Raw genomic sequence first — 17,208 nt, forward strand, 5'->3', positions numbered from 1 at the left:
TTGGCAATTCACACTCCTGAGACACCTAGGCACAGGGAACACAGGGTGTTGAATTGTGTGTGTGTGTGTGTGTGTGTGTGTGTGTGTGTGTGTGTGTGTGTGTGTGTGTGTGTGTGTGTGTGTGTGTGTGTGTGTGTGTGTGTGGTTAGGGGAGTTTGAAGCGAGTGCAGTTGTGTGTTTGTTTGTAGGAGACGTGTTTAAGAGAAGTAGAGAAAGGTTGTCCATTGCAGAATGGACTAATGAAAGTGTATCTTCACAATGTACCTCTGAGCTTGTAGCAGTCTCCGGCGGTAGACTGGACGGTGAACATGTGTGGCAGCTCATCACTGGAGAACACCAAGGCCCCTGTGAGGGACAAGGAGCCTCGGGGCCGCTGGCTCTTGCTGTGCTCGTTCACATAGTACTGCAGCAGCCCCATGTCTGGATCCAATACAAAATACCTGTAGGGCAGAGGGGAGACAGAAGCAGACAGTGAGCGCAGCACTCTGGTGAGATGGTTCACAACGGAACATGCAAGCTTGTTTGACTGGTTGCACTGCATCACAGTCACCATCACAATCTGTGGCAGGTCTCTTTGTTTAGTATGGTTTGTATATTCTGAAGTGATTCCACGTGGAAAAGTACTTGTACTGTATGTTTTTGCAACATATAAACAGGGATTTCTTGTTTGTCTTACTTCTCAATTCATTTGCCGGGCCCCTGTGGTAACTATGTTGTGCCGGTGTAATAATAATGTTGTGTGATAGAATGTTTCATTGTTCCCTGCTGGCTGCGTTCCCATTACTAGTGTTGCTCACTCAGCACTTCTGCTAGCGTGGTGCAGCTGGGGACAGTGCTTATTTCCTGCTTCAGAGCAACTCAGGGCAGTGGCTTTCCCCTGGAGTCAATCATGGAGCCTCATCACACAGATGGGTCCTTCTGAAGGAGGGTGAGAGGGAGAGCTACGTGTGTAGAGGGGAGGGGGAAGCGAGGGCTAGGGATGTAGGGGGAGGTAGGAGAGAAGGAGCCATATGGGGAAAGAGGGAGAGGAGTAAGCATGAGAGGATGACATGGAGGGAAGGAGGGAGGGAGTGAGGGAGGGAACGAGGGACGGGCAGTAAAAAGGTAAAATTGCCGCTGTGATTACTCATTTAAATCACTATTTTCACAAACATCCTACCCATACGAACTGGTTTTATTTCCAGTTCCATGTGGCTGGCGCATGCAGTGGCGTGTGCGTGTGTGTGCGCGTGTGTAATCTGTGGGTGCTACTGCACAGTATATGCTCTCCATGCAAGCCACTGTTCCTCAGGAGTGAGCGAGCGAGTGGATGTGCTGGGAAGAGAGAGAGAGACAGAGAGAGAGACAGAGACACAGAGAGAGAGAGAGAGAGAGAGAGAGAGAGAGAGGGAACAAGAGAGACAGTGAGGGAAAAGAGACTGTTCTGTTATGGCTTACAAGCTCTGACCAGCCAATGTATCAGATCTAACCATGCTAAAGTCCACATAGCTTCAGGATTTAACATCATACAATAGATCGAAGCTGAGAGAATCCGCTTCATGCAAGCAATGACCCAATTACTCCTAAAAACTCTACAGCCCTACACGGAAGCAGTGTAAGGAATTAAATATTGTAGTGACTTATCTGTGTGGTTCATTTGTACCAAGAGGAAGATAACTCAGACCATAACTCGACTGATACTCTCAGTAAATATTTTCAATATCAAGGGAACTTTCAGAATGAGTTCCTGTGCATCCCGTCTGTTCATACACACATACAGTACACACATGCATAAGAACACACTCTGCACAACATCTCTCTAAGTCACTTGTTTAGAAAGGAGATGCACTTGTGAGTTCTGGTGAGTAGTAGTACACTGACTACCTACATTAAATGCAATTATTGTAAGTCGCTTTGGATAAAAGCGTCTGCCAAATTACTGTAATGTAATATCTCTACCTCTGTCTGTCTGTCTGTCTGTCTCTCTCTCGCGCGCGCGCGCTCTCGCTCTCTCTCTCTCTCTCCCAGATATTCATGTCTCTTTGTACATCACTCATGGGCTCTTCCCTGCTTTGGAGTCTGCAGCACATGAGCACAGTGCTCTGTTTAGGCACTAAATCACCATCTTCATTCATCATCAGTGGGAAAGTGTCTGCGCTGCCATTAAGCTTATAACCCCACTAGGTCATACATCACTCAGGGAGTGTGACTCTGGCAGGAGGGAGATTAGAAAATTCATTTATAGGAGCAGCGGAGGAGGATGTGTTCCTGAGAGAGAGGGAGAGAGAGAGAGAGAGAGAGAGAGAGAGAGAGGGGCTGTTTTTAAGGAAGACACAGTTGATTCTGAACTAATGTGTCTTGTCATGTGCCAGAGACAATCACGTCAGAGCATCCGGGGACTGAGGAACACACCTCCTGTGAGGTCCAGCTCAATAGGTAGGGGGAGGTCTGTGCACCACTAAGGGTTAGACATTTGTAGCAACTACTAATGCAAGAACTGCTAATAACATGATGGTACATGCATAATTGCGAAACAGATGGGTTTGAACATGAATACCTCCAAAACCCAAGTGATGTGCATAAATTGCATGCACCAATCACCGTGAATGGCAGCTCTCTCAAATATGTCGAGGAGTTCACATATCTGGGAAGTCTACTCAGCAAAGATAATGGGGGCGACTGTAGCTCAGTTGGTAGAGTGGGTCGTTCAATGATTGAAGGGTCAGCGGTTCGAATCCCAGCTCCGACTGTCCACATGTCGAAGTGTCCTTGAGCAAGACACCTAACCCCAAATTGCTCCCAATGAGCAGGTTAGCACCTTGCATGGCAGCTGCCGCCATTGTTGTGTGAATGTGTGTGTGAATGGGTGAATGAGAGGCCATTGTAAAGCGCTTTGAGTGCCGCTAAGGTGGAAAAGCGCTATATAAGTGCAGTCCATTTACCATTTACCAAAGATAATGCAGTAAAGACATCAGCATAAGGCTTGGGAAAGCGCAAGTCCATTTGCAATCCTTCATACCATCTGGAAGTCAAAACAGCACAGCCTAAAAACCTAGATCTGACTGTATAACAGCAATGTTAAATCAGTGTTAAGTCAGTTATGCTGTATGTCGCAGAAGGCTGGTGAGTTGTTGAGAGTGACATGAAGAAGACCAATGCATTCCACAATGAATGTCTCCAGGGCCCAGTATTTAAAAACGTATAATGTTCAGAATACTTTTTTTTTTGCTATGCCAGATCAAATTGATCTTGTAGGTTTTGTTCTGTTTTTTTCTAATAAATTCCAGATATGATCATTCTGATCCAGATACCACAAGAATAGAATTACAGAATCTAGATTTGCAGTTTTTGGATAGGCCTCCATTGTTCAAAGCAATACAACAACAGACATGTGAAAATGTTGGGAAGTGTAAATCAGCATATTATTCATAGTCATTTAGCTGCATTAGTACACAATACATAGGCCAGAATTGCATAATTTGGGGCAAGTCATAACCATCTGTCTGGTCTAACTATTCTACCCTACAAAGGCAAAATACCTTAACTTAATTTTTGGTCTAAAATGTGGCCAAATACCTTGAGTCAATTGTGTGTTTTTTTGAGAAAATAGTGGGTTGTCTTTGCCGAAACTGTAACAGAACCAAGGCAGAAGGCCTTAACATAAGTTAAGGTTCTTTGTTTTGGCTTCACGGCACTGTGAGACGTTAGAGTGGAGTTATGGTACTCTGCCTTTCTTTTGCTCTGCATCATATCAATCAATCAATCAATCAAAGCTTTATTTGTATATATTAGATTTATGTTCATATTACATTAAGCCTAATTGTGCCATGATCGCTAGATTTTATGTAGATGTTATCATTATTATCATATACTGATTCAAGAGTCAAGATGGCTATGGGGATCTGGTGAGGAAAGAACCAGAGAGCAGAGAAGCAGATCTCTCTAGCTGAGGAGCAGATTAAACTGACCTTGTTTCAATAGAGGGAAACAAAACTTCATTCGCCTCTTAGAAGAGGCTGAAAGATGATGGTATTGCAGTTTCAGATGAGGATGTGTGAAATTCTTGTACTTGCACCTACCTATTTTTCTAAGGGCTTGGAGTTTTTTTGTTAATTGGAAATATTATATTGGTTAATTATTTAATTTAGAATGGATATTGTTTTGGCATGGTCCGTGTTAGGCTACAATAATTGAATCAAAGAATGATTAAATATGTGCCATGTATCCTACATGTCTCTACATCCACCTTGAAGCCATGCTTGATCCACCTTTCTAGTGGGATCAGGATCATTTGGATTTTTAGCATCAAAACTATCTTATTCTCCATCTTAGAATTTTTGAAATACCCAAGAACAACATTTGATCAGGATTCTGGGTAGGATTGGATTACCAAATCCATATCCCAATTTAGGAGGATCAGGATCACATATCCTGGTTTGAAATACCCAATTTTGAGATGTAATCCTATCCTGATCGTTCTGATCCAGATTGAATGTTTTGGAATACTGGACCCAGATGATATGTTGCATCTTCTGGCCGGAAAGGATTTCCAATGTGGACCTGTATAAAAAAAAAACTGTAGTTTCACAATGTAGTGCTGGAAATTAAACAACCCCGGCTCCAATGGCTAGAACATGTCCAGCCAACTAGTCTCAGCCTTATGTTCCTCAAGGAATGAAGATGATTAAGTAAGTAACCAGTATAATGTCATGTAAACTGATAATTACATTCTCACTTCTTTTCATAGTTAAAATCACTGTCTTTTTATTGCATACACATCACAGAATCCCCTGTGTGAATTGTTATACTGTAAATGTCGGTTTATAACAATTCAGCCTCATTCCTCAACAAACCTGACCTCTGAATCCAGAATAGAATAGAATAAAATAGAAAGCTTATTTGCCATGTGTAACAAGTACAGGTTCATTGGAATGGTTGTAATCGCTTGTCCTTCCAGTATCTTATCAATGCTAATCAGTTCCTCATTCCAGTACTAGGTACTCAGCTAGAAATGTAAAGGTTCTCAAACTGGTAATTTACTATACTATCCATCATCTAGCAGTCTATCAGTATTATCCTCAGCTACTTATCCCATCTGATCATAGATGACTATGTCTGTGTCCATGATGTAGGCTGTGCAATTAAATAACGCTCAAGAGATAAGTTTGTTGGGAGCTTGCAATTCATCCGGCCATCCACTCTCCCAGCAACGTCAACGATCCAAGACCGGGACCTAATTCTAGAAGAGATTCAGAGTTGTCTGCCTGCCTGCCTGCCCGCCCGCCCGCCCGCCCGCCCGCCCGCCCGCCCGCCCGCCCGCCCGCCCGCCCGTCCGTCCGTCTGTCCGTCTGTCCGTCTGTCTCTCTACAGTACATTAGGGTAATATGGAGTTATCTGTTAATAAATAAATACAGTGCGTGACACACTCGCACACAGACACACTGCTATTGCACTGATGGAACTGCAGCTGATCCTTACGTCACCTGTTCTGAATGCTATACTGCGCTTGGAAAGATGTTGAATCTCATCAAAGGTGAATCATGCCTCAATATTTCATAATGGCTCTATTCTATTTTCTATTTCAGTTCGAGAGGCGGCAGTCAAGAAACAGTGTGATGAAACCTTTATGACACGTGTATCAGATCAGTAATTGCAACTTCATTGTTGTCACTTTCACTGCACATCATGCTTCTATAAATGGAGTATTTGACAAATAAAACTGACTTTGATTTTGACTTTATCACCATCTTTTGAGAAGTAGTTTGTGTGTCCTGACAAGATGGTTGGCAAGTGGAACCAGAGAGAATTGGGAGTCTTCTTAGTAGTCAAGACATCCTATCAGGCTTAACCTAACTCTTTGTGGTATTGGCATCAGTCTCGCAACTATACCGTAGGCTACCTCCACAAAATGTCAATAGCTTTTCAATAGATTTACTCACTGCGGATGTGTGTCCATAATATGTTAAACTGTAATCAAGGTGTTTGCTAGATTACAGTTTGAGATTAGAGGTTAGGAAGGTCAATCATTAACTTGAAAGTTGTTGGTTTGATCCCTAGTACCAACCGGACAGTATGAGTTGGATGTGAGATAAAAGGGTGGTATCATGTCTCTGGTGCCCAGCAATACTGCCAAAGTGTGTGTGTGCGTGCGTATCTCAGGGGAGTAAAAAACAAACAAACATGAATTCCAATTTCCTTGTGTACAATAGCTCATACAGTGAGTGACCTTATACTCTACTATTGGAAGCATGGCTGTCAGGTAGAAGAGCCAAAGGTAAATCAATCAGTTTTTTCTTGATTTTTGTCTGGCAAGCAACCTATAGCTACAAGGAGGGAAAAAACAACACGCCACATATGACCAAGGTTGGTCCCACTCGCACCTAAGACATAGCTTGACCACATCTAAAAGATAAGCCCGACCAAAAATGTCTAATTGGTCTTGCGTGAGTTTGGCTTTCCAGCTCTTCTGCTTCTACCATTACACCTCTCCAACAACTTGTACCAAACACTCCAGCCCTTAAAACCAACACAACAGGGCACTAGCTGCCTGTGAGGTACAGTGTCAGTCTGACTTGAGGATTTTACTCTTAAGGCACAGCCAGGCCTCCTCCAATTTGACAGTAAATGTTCATTCCATACAACCCAGCAAGGGGGCTGTGTGCCCAAAGAGCTGGTCTACTTACTGTGTCAAGATACCGAATCAAGGCTGGCAGAGGAGCGTTATCTCTTAAAGCTCCCCAGTGGAACAGCTTGTCTTGTCAGGTAAGAGGGGCAGACACCAGAGGTTTTTACATCAGAGGTTTAAAAGCTTTAGCTTGGCCTTAAACTGGTGAATCTATTTTTGTGTTATTTTTCATGCTTCTTTTATTGAACATTTTAAATGTATTTACTATTTGTGTTGAGATTTTCGCTCCACTTTGAAGTAAAGTTTGATTTGATTTGAAAGGGGCACATGATAAAGTGTTGATTTGATGCTCCTCTCTATACAGATTAGACACCTGTTGTTCCATGCATGTGAGATTTTAAATGCTTCTCATATGGTTTTACTTTACCTGTTACATATTTTGTGTGGTCTGTCCATATAAATCAGACACTACAAAATTCAATATTTAGTTGTTGTCTTTATGAACTTATGATAGTTGAAATTTAGAGCCTTATAGAATTTCTGTATGTGTTTTCTAATATGACTCTTAAATAATCCTTACAAGTGGCCACTTGAATACAAATATATGAAACATACACATCCATATGAAACAGATACATACATATGTCTTGTCTTATACATGCAGGAAAGTGGACATGAGGGATACAATTCTGTTAATTCTGTATTATGTAGCCTGTGTGTGTGGGGGGGGGGGGGGGGGGGGGGTACGTGCGTATGTGTGTGTACACAGTGCGTGCATGCTTGCGTGCGCGCGCGTCCCTGAGTTCCTTCATGTGAGTGACCACATAATACTAGTCACGACTGGCTGATTTTCCCATCGACCCAAATACAGAGCAGCGTTCCTGGAGATAGTATGGGTGGAGGGACCCGGAGAACAGGTGCTTTCCCTCCTATAGTATGTGAATGACTCATTCACTCCCTCGGCTCCCACCCCTTTCCTCTTCCCAACTACACCAATAAATCCACAGCAGAAATGCAGTAGATATGCTACTTTCGATTGGACAATTAATGTGCTTAAAAACATGCAGCCTGCATCAAAGATGTTGAATAGAGGTTAAAGGCATTGGGATTGTTGGCACTCGTCGTTTAAATTACTGAAAAACATGAGCTTTTGGGGACACAGTCGCGGGCAGTTTAGAAGGCTGAGGACATACTATGCATCCATGGCCGCATTTCATCTGAAAAACGCGTAAAACAAAAACTTCTGTGCTGAACAGATGTGACTGTCTGAGGTCACGATTGGAGGTCCACAAACAAAAATATGATAAACTAAAATGACACCAAACTAAGCCATACCTGTTCTGCCAGCCGTGCAGCAAATTGGTGTATTTACTCAGGACCCCTTCCAGGTGCCGCTTGCAGGCTTGGTTGGGGTTCAAGCCGCTGCCTCCCGATACCGCACGAAAATCACCACCAGCTGGGCTGAATGCGGACCCAGAGCCCCGACCGATCAAACCGCCTCTGTCGAATCTCCTTGCGGGATTCCCGAGGTGTGTTGAAGGGTTCATCGTGCGACCGGTTTCTTATCCGTAGTTGAGATGTAGGCTAAAATGTGAATATTATCAGATCACCAGTGAGTGGAAAGGCAAACCGAGCAGCAGTTGATCTCAGCCCAGAATTTCAACAGGGTTAAATCCAACACTGACATTATCCGGAGATGCGTCTGAGAGATAAGGACTTGTCTTCACTACTGCGCTGTTGGGAGAGTGGGTATTCCGACGTTGCGGCGGTGGGCGCTCTCTGACGTTATAGCTTCTTTTTTTAATTGGAAATCCCGGTATAGTCACTCCCTCGAAGTCTCTCCACCAACCAGGAAGATTGTACCATAAACTTTAGCTACAGCAGGCTTGTTTCAACAGCAATGATACCGTAAGCTATCTACCAGACGGGTTGTCTAGCCTAGCCTACTATAGACCTCACGCCATCGACATAGCCTACCTGTAGGCTATACAGAACCTCACAAGGAAATACCAGCAAATGTTCCACATGTGATGACATATTGTCATTTTATTGTAGTGTCTGTAGATCAGATTCGCAGTGCGCTCAGATCACAGTTCCCAAACGCTTCATTTGTTTCAAAATATCAGATCTATTATTGTAGGCCTATTTTGCAGGCTATTTTGTATTTATTTGTATGTATGTATGATAGGCTATATGTCTAAATGGAACTCCCTGTGTACGTTTAAATAGCCTATATATATATATATATATATTTTTTTTTTTATGTATGTATAAGGTATATGTATAAAAAATTGCAAAATTAAAACCGAGTAGCCTATTCAAACTGAGTCTAGGTCATGCTATTCATATTCGACAATGGACACAATGAGAAACTATAGCCTAGATATATATTGTTAGGCAACAACTAATATGTATACGGATATTCTAATATATATAGATATACATTGGTGTATATCCTGTTATGCACTGTGTGTAGCCTATATTTAGATGTGTAGATGCTGGTTGCCCTGCAACTGGCACGTTGTTTTAATATCTGGTGCTTTTATGGCTCTGCGTGCTACTAACCCTTTTCTGCCTCCCCTCTCCCTAGTGCCTCTATCTATCCCTCCTACCTTCTAACCAGGTTCAGTGGATGCCCCACTGTCACCTGCAGACCACCCTGAGTCTGATAGATACCCCCGTGTCTGCTGTGGATGTCCAGGACAGCCACTAACCCTGTCTCTCCCTCTTATACCCTAAACAGGTCCCCCTGTCTCCTGCAGGTCCCGGAGAACCCCCACCCCAGTCTACCTTATGGCTCATGGAAAGGCCCCCTGCCTCCTCGTGACTAGTTCCTGCCCACTCTGTGTCGTCAGCCGTCCCTATCCAGCCAACCCCACCCCTTTTTACCCTTGGCTCTCTGCTTTCCGTTTCCCCACCTCTGCCTTGCGGCATTCTCTATGAGCCTGTTCTGCACACATAAAGGCAACTTCTCTGCACAATGCGCTTTTCTTCTCTGTAAAGCACATTGTGTTGCCTCTGTGTATGCGCTATACAAATAAATTATATATATATATATATATATATAATATATATATATATTATATATATATATATATATATATAATATATATATATATATATATATAGCCTATATATATATATCAAATCATATATAGAAATCACTTCGCCTACTTTCAATCATAAAATCACTGTGAACTACAACTCCCATGGTTCTTTAGCGCGACAACTCTGATGCATGACGCTATCAGCAGTAGCCTAGTGACCATCTGTCTCCCCCTGGTCTCCCCTTCTTTCGTCCACTCTCATTGAAAACAGTCATATAGGCTTTCAGTAGGCTAATTCTGAATTATTTCAACGTCATCCTCGGCAACACCAGTAAACGTCTGCGATGGCCTCGCCTCTGAAAGTATGCATTGTTGGCTCGGGAAACTGGTGAGATGACTGCTGTAGCCTATCACGATGATGAGACAGCCTTGCGTTCAGTCTGTCAGAGGTTCTGGAGAAGATGCGCGATGCTGCATTGAACATCACAAATAATCCGTAAAGCCTTTGCATACATGGGCGATTGATTGTATTTCTCTGATGTGCCGAGCTCTTCATCTGCAGTAGCATGAGCGTTACGTCTTTGCTTTTGTCCGGTCAATTTGTATCAATCGAGGTTTGTTAGGCTACTGTATGAATCCTCGTTGTCATAGCAGCAGCAGCAGTTTTTAATCAACCTATGTCAGAGAACCAGAATGTGAATGAATCATGGATGTATTAATAGAACGAATGAATAGACAGAATATCACAAGATGATCCATTCTCAAAATTTTCTGTAAATAGGCTAGATGATGATAAAGAATATGAGGAAAAGGCATGGGCTTAAGCCAGGAGAATGTAGGCTAATAGATGTAAAGCACACTATTATTTGCTTACACCTTTTTTGTTTCTTACTAAAACAAAGAAACTATGTGATTCAAATAAACAAGACTTATTTATTTGAATCACATTTATTTCTGTTTTGAGTTAGAACCAAGTTAGAACTTGAACTTGAAAATAGCCGAGAAGTTTACTTGTCTAATATAGGTGTGTTTTCATGCCTCAAGGGGCTCTGCCATTGCCAGGATAATCGGCAACAACGCTCAAACCCTCCAGCGTTTCGCCACCACAGTCAAGATGTGGGTGTTTGAGGAGAACGTCAATGGCAGGAAGCTCACCGACATCATCAACACAGACCATGAGAACGTCAAGTACCTGCCCGGCTACAAGCTGCCCGACAACGTTGTGAGTCAGTGTAACAGAGCAAAACTGACACATGAAAATAATTATTGCACTGTAGCGCAAAGAGTTTCAAATTCATGCAACAGTAAAAAAACATTGTCTAAATGGTCCATAGACTAGCCTGTCCTCTGTTACATGTACCATAGCTTAGGCCACTTGAGGTAGATTAGCCTACAGTACTGGACAGGACGCTGTCTGTCTCAGGACCTTACCCCCAGTCTAACTCCTGCTGAGTGGCCCATAGAGAGAGGTATCTCAGTAAGACTGGTAGTGTCTTGGGATCTTTGGGAAGACCCTAACTTTTTACCCCTGGTGGTTGCCCTGTATTAAGGGTCAAAAACTATTAGCAAATGTTGGCATGAACATGATTTAGTCTACCCAGGACAATGAAACATAATTTACATTTAAAGTCATTTAGCACAAGCTTTTATCCAAAGCGACTTACAATATGTACATTTGTCGAGAACCGACTGTACAACCCAGTCATCTTCAGTGAAGCCTTCTACGGTATAAGAACAAGTGCTATCAGCTGTCACAGTGTTAGAGAAAGGAAGAGATGCAACCATCACAAACTTGAAAAGTTAAAGACAAATCAGATGTAACCTTGTGAGACCATTCTGATCACTTTCAGTTTCTCAACGCGGATCGGTCTGGATTTCCAGCTATCTCCAACGATTTCTCTCCCATTACGTTTTGCTTGGGCCAATCAGGGACTGTATTCTGACTGCTGTTCTGCCCCCAAGTAGAATGCAGCCCCGTGTTGGTTCCCGTAGTTGAAATACAGGCCGCTAACAAAACAATCTCCTGAAGCAAGGAGCGGTAACGCTAACATTAGAATAAACACAGCCACAAGTACAGTTATTGCAGAAATAGACTCAATAACAACAATTAAATAAGAACAAGAGTATGCACTAGCAGGGTTTCTCGGAGGAAATTATGTTTTCACTGTTCTTCCAAGTGGATTTGACAAACGTTTTGTAATGTTGTTTGGCTCAAGGAGTTAGTCTGTCAAGGCAAGTACACCCAGTGAAATTGTTTGAGATAGAACAAAGGCCAGACCGATTTGAGGACAAAGGCCAGACCGATTTGAGGACAAAGGCCAGACCGATTTGAGGACAAAGGCCAGACCGATTTGAGGACAAAGGCCAGACTGATTTGAGGACAAAGGCCAGACTGATTTAAGAACAAAGGCCAGACTGATTTGCGGAGAGAAACTGAAAGTGAGCTCGCTAGATCAGGATGGTCTTACAAGGCTAAATCAAATGTGCCTGAAGTACTTGAAGACGACGCGTTTGAGTCTGTTTCTCCCTGGGTGTAGGTGGCGGTGCCCCAGCTGAGAGATGCAGCAGAGGGGGCGGACTTGCTCGTGTTTGTGGTGCCCCACCAGTTCATCAGGAAGCTGTGTGACGAAATGGTGGGCTGTGTGTCCTCCAAGGCCCTGGGAATCACACTCATCAAGGTACCATGCTCATGTCATCTTTATTATTTCTAAATTAGTTAACTGAAACAGCTGCCAATGTAAATGCAGTCTCAGCCAACTCAACCACTGAGCTAAGAAAAGAATGAATGGTATCTGGTCTAAGTGAGGTCCTCACAATTTGCTGTTTTTGTTATTACATACATACATACATACATACATACATACATACATACATACATACATACATACATACATACATACATACATACATACATACATACATACATCCTTTCTTCCTTTCTGAAATTTAGCATTTTAGTTTGCTATTCTTGCACTTTGACTTCAGCTCTAGATTATGCTCTTAGCCACTTGTTTTAGAGAGAAGATGCATTTGTGAGTTCTGGCAAGTAGTAGTACATTGGCTTTTCCTACGGTAAATGCAATTATTTTAAGCCGCTTTGGATAAAAGCGTCAGTTAAATGACTATAATGTAAATGTAATGTAATGTAAAGCTGAATCAGCCCTTCTGCTGGTGCACAGCCCTGGCATGTTATTAGTGAGACATGTGCCAGTTATTCAATGATTCCTTGTCTGTAATCCCTGAATGCAAATTAATTAAAGTAAAGAGCTTCCTAATCTATCCCTATTTGTGTTATTTAGTAGCCATCCTGGTTTGGTTTGTGTGAGTGTACTTGGTGTGTTACATTCTGGTAACAACCAATTGAGCCAGACGCAAACAGTCAAACACTGATAAGTAATTTAAATGACTCCCAAGTAGTATTTCGAAGATTGGGTTAGAGACCCAATAGCGCTTCAGTGTTTTCCTCCATTAGACATTGCCCTCAATGGTTGAGTTTGTGAGAGAGATGTTCTAGCGAGAGACAGTGTCTATATCGGGACAGTCCCTTTGGTATCAGCCTCAGACCTGGGGTCTGGATGAGGCTGGGAGCAATCCCCCTAAAAGCGTTTATATAATACCTGGCTAATGGCATGGGCTCTGTGCCGGTCACTTTGGGGCTGGAGTACTATTATCTCCAGGAGCCAGACCCAGATGGGACAAAAAAGCTTTAAGGCATGATTGTGTGTGAGCTTGGGCAGGTTCAAGTAGCGTATTAAGAAGAGGTTGGACCTGGTCTCCCTCAGGCTCTCTCTCTTTCTCCCTTTTTTTTTTTCTTGTTATCTGTCTCTCTTCTCTCTCTCCTCCTGGCTTCCAACCCAGGCTGACTGGACAGGGATGTCAGTGGAAGTAGCTAACTGTTTGTATTTGGTGGGGCCTGGCCTTGACAATGCTTTGACCAGCCATATGCAGAGAAGGATTTTAACAGAGATTGCTTTCTGGCTGGCTGTCAGACTGTCTCTTCGAGCTCCCTCTCTCTCTCCCTCTCTCTCTCCCTCCCTCCCTCCCCCCCCCCCCCTCCCTCCCTCCCTCTCTCTTTCTCTCTCACTTAATGCATGTAGTCCATTTCCTCTATGGCATACTGACATCTGTGTTTGTCATCAAAGAGCATACACACACTATGTGTGTCATCGCGGTGTACTGTATGTAAACACACACACACACATGACTCATGTGTGTCTGTCATCACAGGGCATAGATGAGGGTCCGGAGGGCCTCAAGCTGATCTCTGACATCATCAGGGAGAAAATGGGTATTGATGTCAGTGTCCTCATGGGCGCCAACATCGCCAACGAGGTGGCAGCGGAGAAGTTCTGTGAAACCACCATCGGTAGGAGTCTTCTTGTCTTTACGCTTGTCCACCGGAGGACACCCTGTGGGTGAAATGTATGTTGGGAATGATCTGCAGATATGTATTGATGTTATAAGATAGTTTGCGTTTTTGGTTTAACATTTTACCTTAAATTCTTAAAGGACAATGCTCGTTTTTGACAACCTGGACCTTATTTACGACATATTATAAGACGTTTGACTCACCGAGATCACTTTGGTGCAGTTCGGAGGCCTGTAGAAGAAATTTAAAATCCAGCGCGAGCCAGTATATCCATGTAATGGCGGTGGTCGGGGCACCGAGAATGCAGTTTCTAAAAATCTATTTTCTGCCACGAAATGGTTGTTTTCATCAATCTTTATGAATCGCTAGTTGTGCTTACATAGAGCGTAGGCCTGTTGTGGTTTTTCACATGCCTCTGTAATATGATCTTTAGAAACGTCTTTAGACACGAAATAGCTTCCTCACTTGCTCCAGCACGTATGCGCACAGCGTGCTGGAGCAACGATTGCGCGCTGTGCGCATGCGTGCTGGAGCAAGTGGGGAAGCTATTTCGTTTAGAAAGACGTTTCTAAAGATCATATTACAGAGGCATGTGAAAAACCACAACAGGCCTACGCTCTATGTAAGCACAACTAGCGATTCATAAAGACAGATTGATGAAAACAACCGTTTTGCGGCAGAAAATAGATTTTTAGAAACTGCATTCTCGGTGCCCCGACCACCGCCATTACATGGATATACTGGCTCGCGCTGGATTTTACATTTCTTCTACATGCCTCCGAACTACACCAAAGTGATCTCGGTGAGTAAAACGTCTTATAATATGTCGTAAATAAGGTCCAGGTTGTCAAAAACGAGCATTGTCCTTTAACAATGATGTCTGTGCGTTGAGGGTGATTCTGAGGCTAGCTTCGGTGCAGTGCTGAGTTCTGTCTTTGTCCTTGCAGGCAGTAAGATCCTGGAGAATGGCCTCCTGTTCAAGGAGCTCCTGCAGACTCCTAACTTCAGGATCACAGTGGTGGCCGATGCTGACACGGTGGAGCTTTGTGGAGCTCTCAAGGTGAACGATCACACCTTCAAGCGTGTAAATATATACATGACATATACTCCGGTGTTGATCCCTGGTCTGTGTCGCTGTCCCGTACCAGAACATTGTGGCAGTGGGGGCGGGGTTCTGCGACGGCCTGCGTTGTGGTGACAACACAAAGGCCGCGGTGATCCGTCTGGGCCTGATGGAGATGATCGCCTTCGCAAAGCTGTTCAACAAAGACGGCTCCGTCTCCTCCGCAACCTTCCTGGAGAGCTGCGGCGTCGCCGACCTCATCACCACCTGCTATGGCGGACGCAACCGCCGCGTGGCCGAGGCCTTCGCCAAGACCGGAAAGGTGAGGGGAGCGCCTGGAGCTATATCAGATCATCTCTGGACAATCGTCTGATAATGAGGTTGTGGGGGACTGTTTTTTTGTATGTACAGGTGCATCCCAAAAAACTTTAATATTGTGAAAAAGTTCATTATTTCACATATTCACATATGTATAAACATCACATATTGTTCATTGCATGTACAATATGTTCAGTATGTTCATTTATACACTCAATACTTGGTCAGGACTCCTTTTGCACAAATTACTGCATTAACGTGGAGCGTGCGTGGCATGGAGGCAGTCAGCCTTGAAATATTTCACTTCATGCGTAATGAATCTATAAAATATGAAAGTTTCACTTTTTGAATTAAATAACGGAAAATAATTTCCACAATATTCACATTTTGTGAGATGCAACTGTACATTTTCCTAATATTTCGCACAATCCTGGGCCAAATTCATCCTTGAGAACATCACAAATCTTAATCGTTGCCATTCTGGTGGAAACTATTAAGTTATTGTCAGAGTTCTTCTTCCAATGCATTGTTGACTTGCTGATTCCCCTGCTAGAGTATCGAGGAGCTTGAGAAGGAAATGCTGAATGGCCAGAAGCTTCAGGGTCCTGCCACCTCAACTGAGGTCTACCACATTCTCAAACAGAAAGGCCTGGTGGACAAGTGAGTGACTGTCCTAGTCTATCTGTAGATCACGTCTCTGGGCTTGTAACCTTCACACCTCAGGGCATTGTCTGTCGTAGGACAATGCATACAGGAGTAAAAGGACTTGCCGCTTAACCAGAGAGTTACTGGATTCCTAGTCTCATAACCAGACCTTTTTCTCCACACTTCGTTTGGGCTGCGCCAGCGCTGGAGAAAGGCCTGGTTAGACTCATTACCATTTGGGGATAGGGGGTGAAAATGCTGTTTTTCTTTAAACCAATCACAATTGACTGTTTAACTGTTAATTGGATTATTTTATGCATTTTAAGACAACCTCGGGTGTCCTGAAAGGCGTCCTCAAATAAAATGTATTATTCTGATGATTATGATGATAATAATAATAATAATAATAATAATAATAATAATTATAATTGTAATATAATAACAACAACAATAATAATAATAATTATTATTATTATTATTATTATTATTATTGTTGTTGTTATTATTTATTATCATCTTCGGCAGAGCCGTTGCTAGGTTGTTGTTGTTTTTACATAGTCTGGGAGAATCTCCCATCGCCACTGATTGGCCGACCACATGTATTGGCACCAATGATTCGGGCAGTAATAATTAATAAACGAATGACAAGGCTTATCCCCAAAACCTTCATCCATTGAGTCAGACTACTGGATTCCTAATTTATTATAAATTACAAACTCCTTTTCTTGTATTAGGTATTGACCTGACCAACACAAAATAAGTACACACAATATAGCATAGCACAGACATCCAAGCAGAATTCCATTAGTTATTTTGCTGCAAAGTGCATCTATCTGAACCAACAATTTTGTTTTGTTTGTTTTCTCCAAGGTTCCCTCTCTTCACAGCAGTGTACCAGATCTGTTTTGAGGGGAAGCCTGTACAGGACATGATCTCCTGCCTGCAGAGCCACCCAGAGCACCTGTGAGAGAGAAGGCCTTCATAACCTCACCATGCCTGGCCCTTTTCTCCTTTAACTGCTCTCTCTCTCTCTCTCTCTCTCTCCCTCTCTCTCTCTCTCTCTCTCTCTCTCTCTCTCTCTCTCTCTCTCTCACCCACCCACCTTCTTGTGTTCTTCATCCATCATAGCTACTGTAACCTGGATAGAGGAGTGTTTTTTTCA

At 43.1% G+C, this 17,208-nt stretch overlaps 1 protein-coding gene across 1 annotated transcript; it reads left to right on the forward strand.

Annotated features, from left to right (window-relative positions):
* Window positions 1-9,995: 9,995 nt before the first annotated feature.
* gpd1l (glycerol-3-phosphate dehydrogenase 1 like) lies at window positions 9,996-17,013 on the forward strand (the record flags this gene model as incomplete). Its single annotated transcript, XM_084444369.1, has 8 exons — window positions 9,996-10,039; window positions 10,696-10,873; window positions 12,189-12,329; window positions 13,879-14,017; window positions 14,968-15,080; window positions 15,169-15,405; window positions 15,955-16,061; window positions 16,917-17,013. The coding sequence occupies 8 exons, from the start codon at window positions 9,996-9,998 to the stop codon at window positions 17,011-17,013; spliced, it is 1,056 nt and encodes a 351-aa protein (XP_084300495.1).
* Window positions 17,014-17,208: the final 195 nt, after the last annotated feature.

The sequence above is a fragment of the Borostomias antarcticus genome (genome assembly GCF_949987555.1).
Source record: "Borostomias antarcticus genome assembly, chromosome: 10".
Taxonomy (NCBI): domain Eukaryota; kingdom Metazoa; phylum Chordata; class Actinopteri; order Stomiiformes; family Stomiidae; genus Borostomias; species Borostomias antarcticus.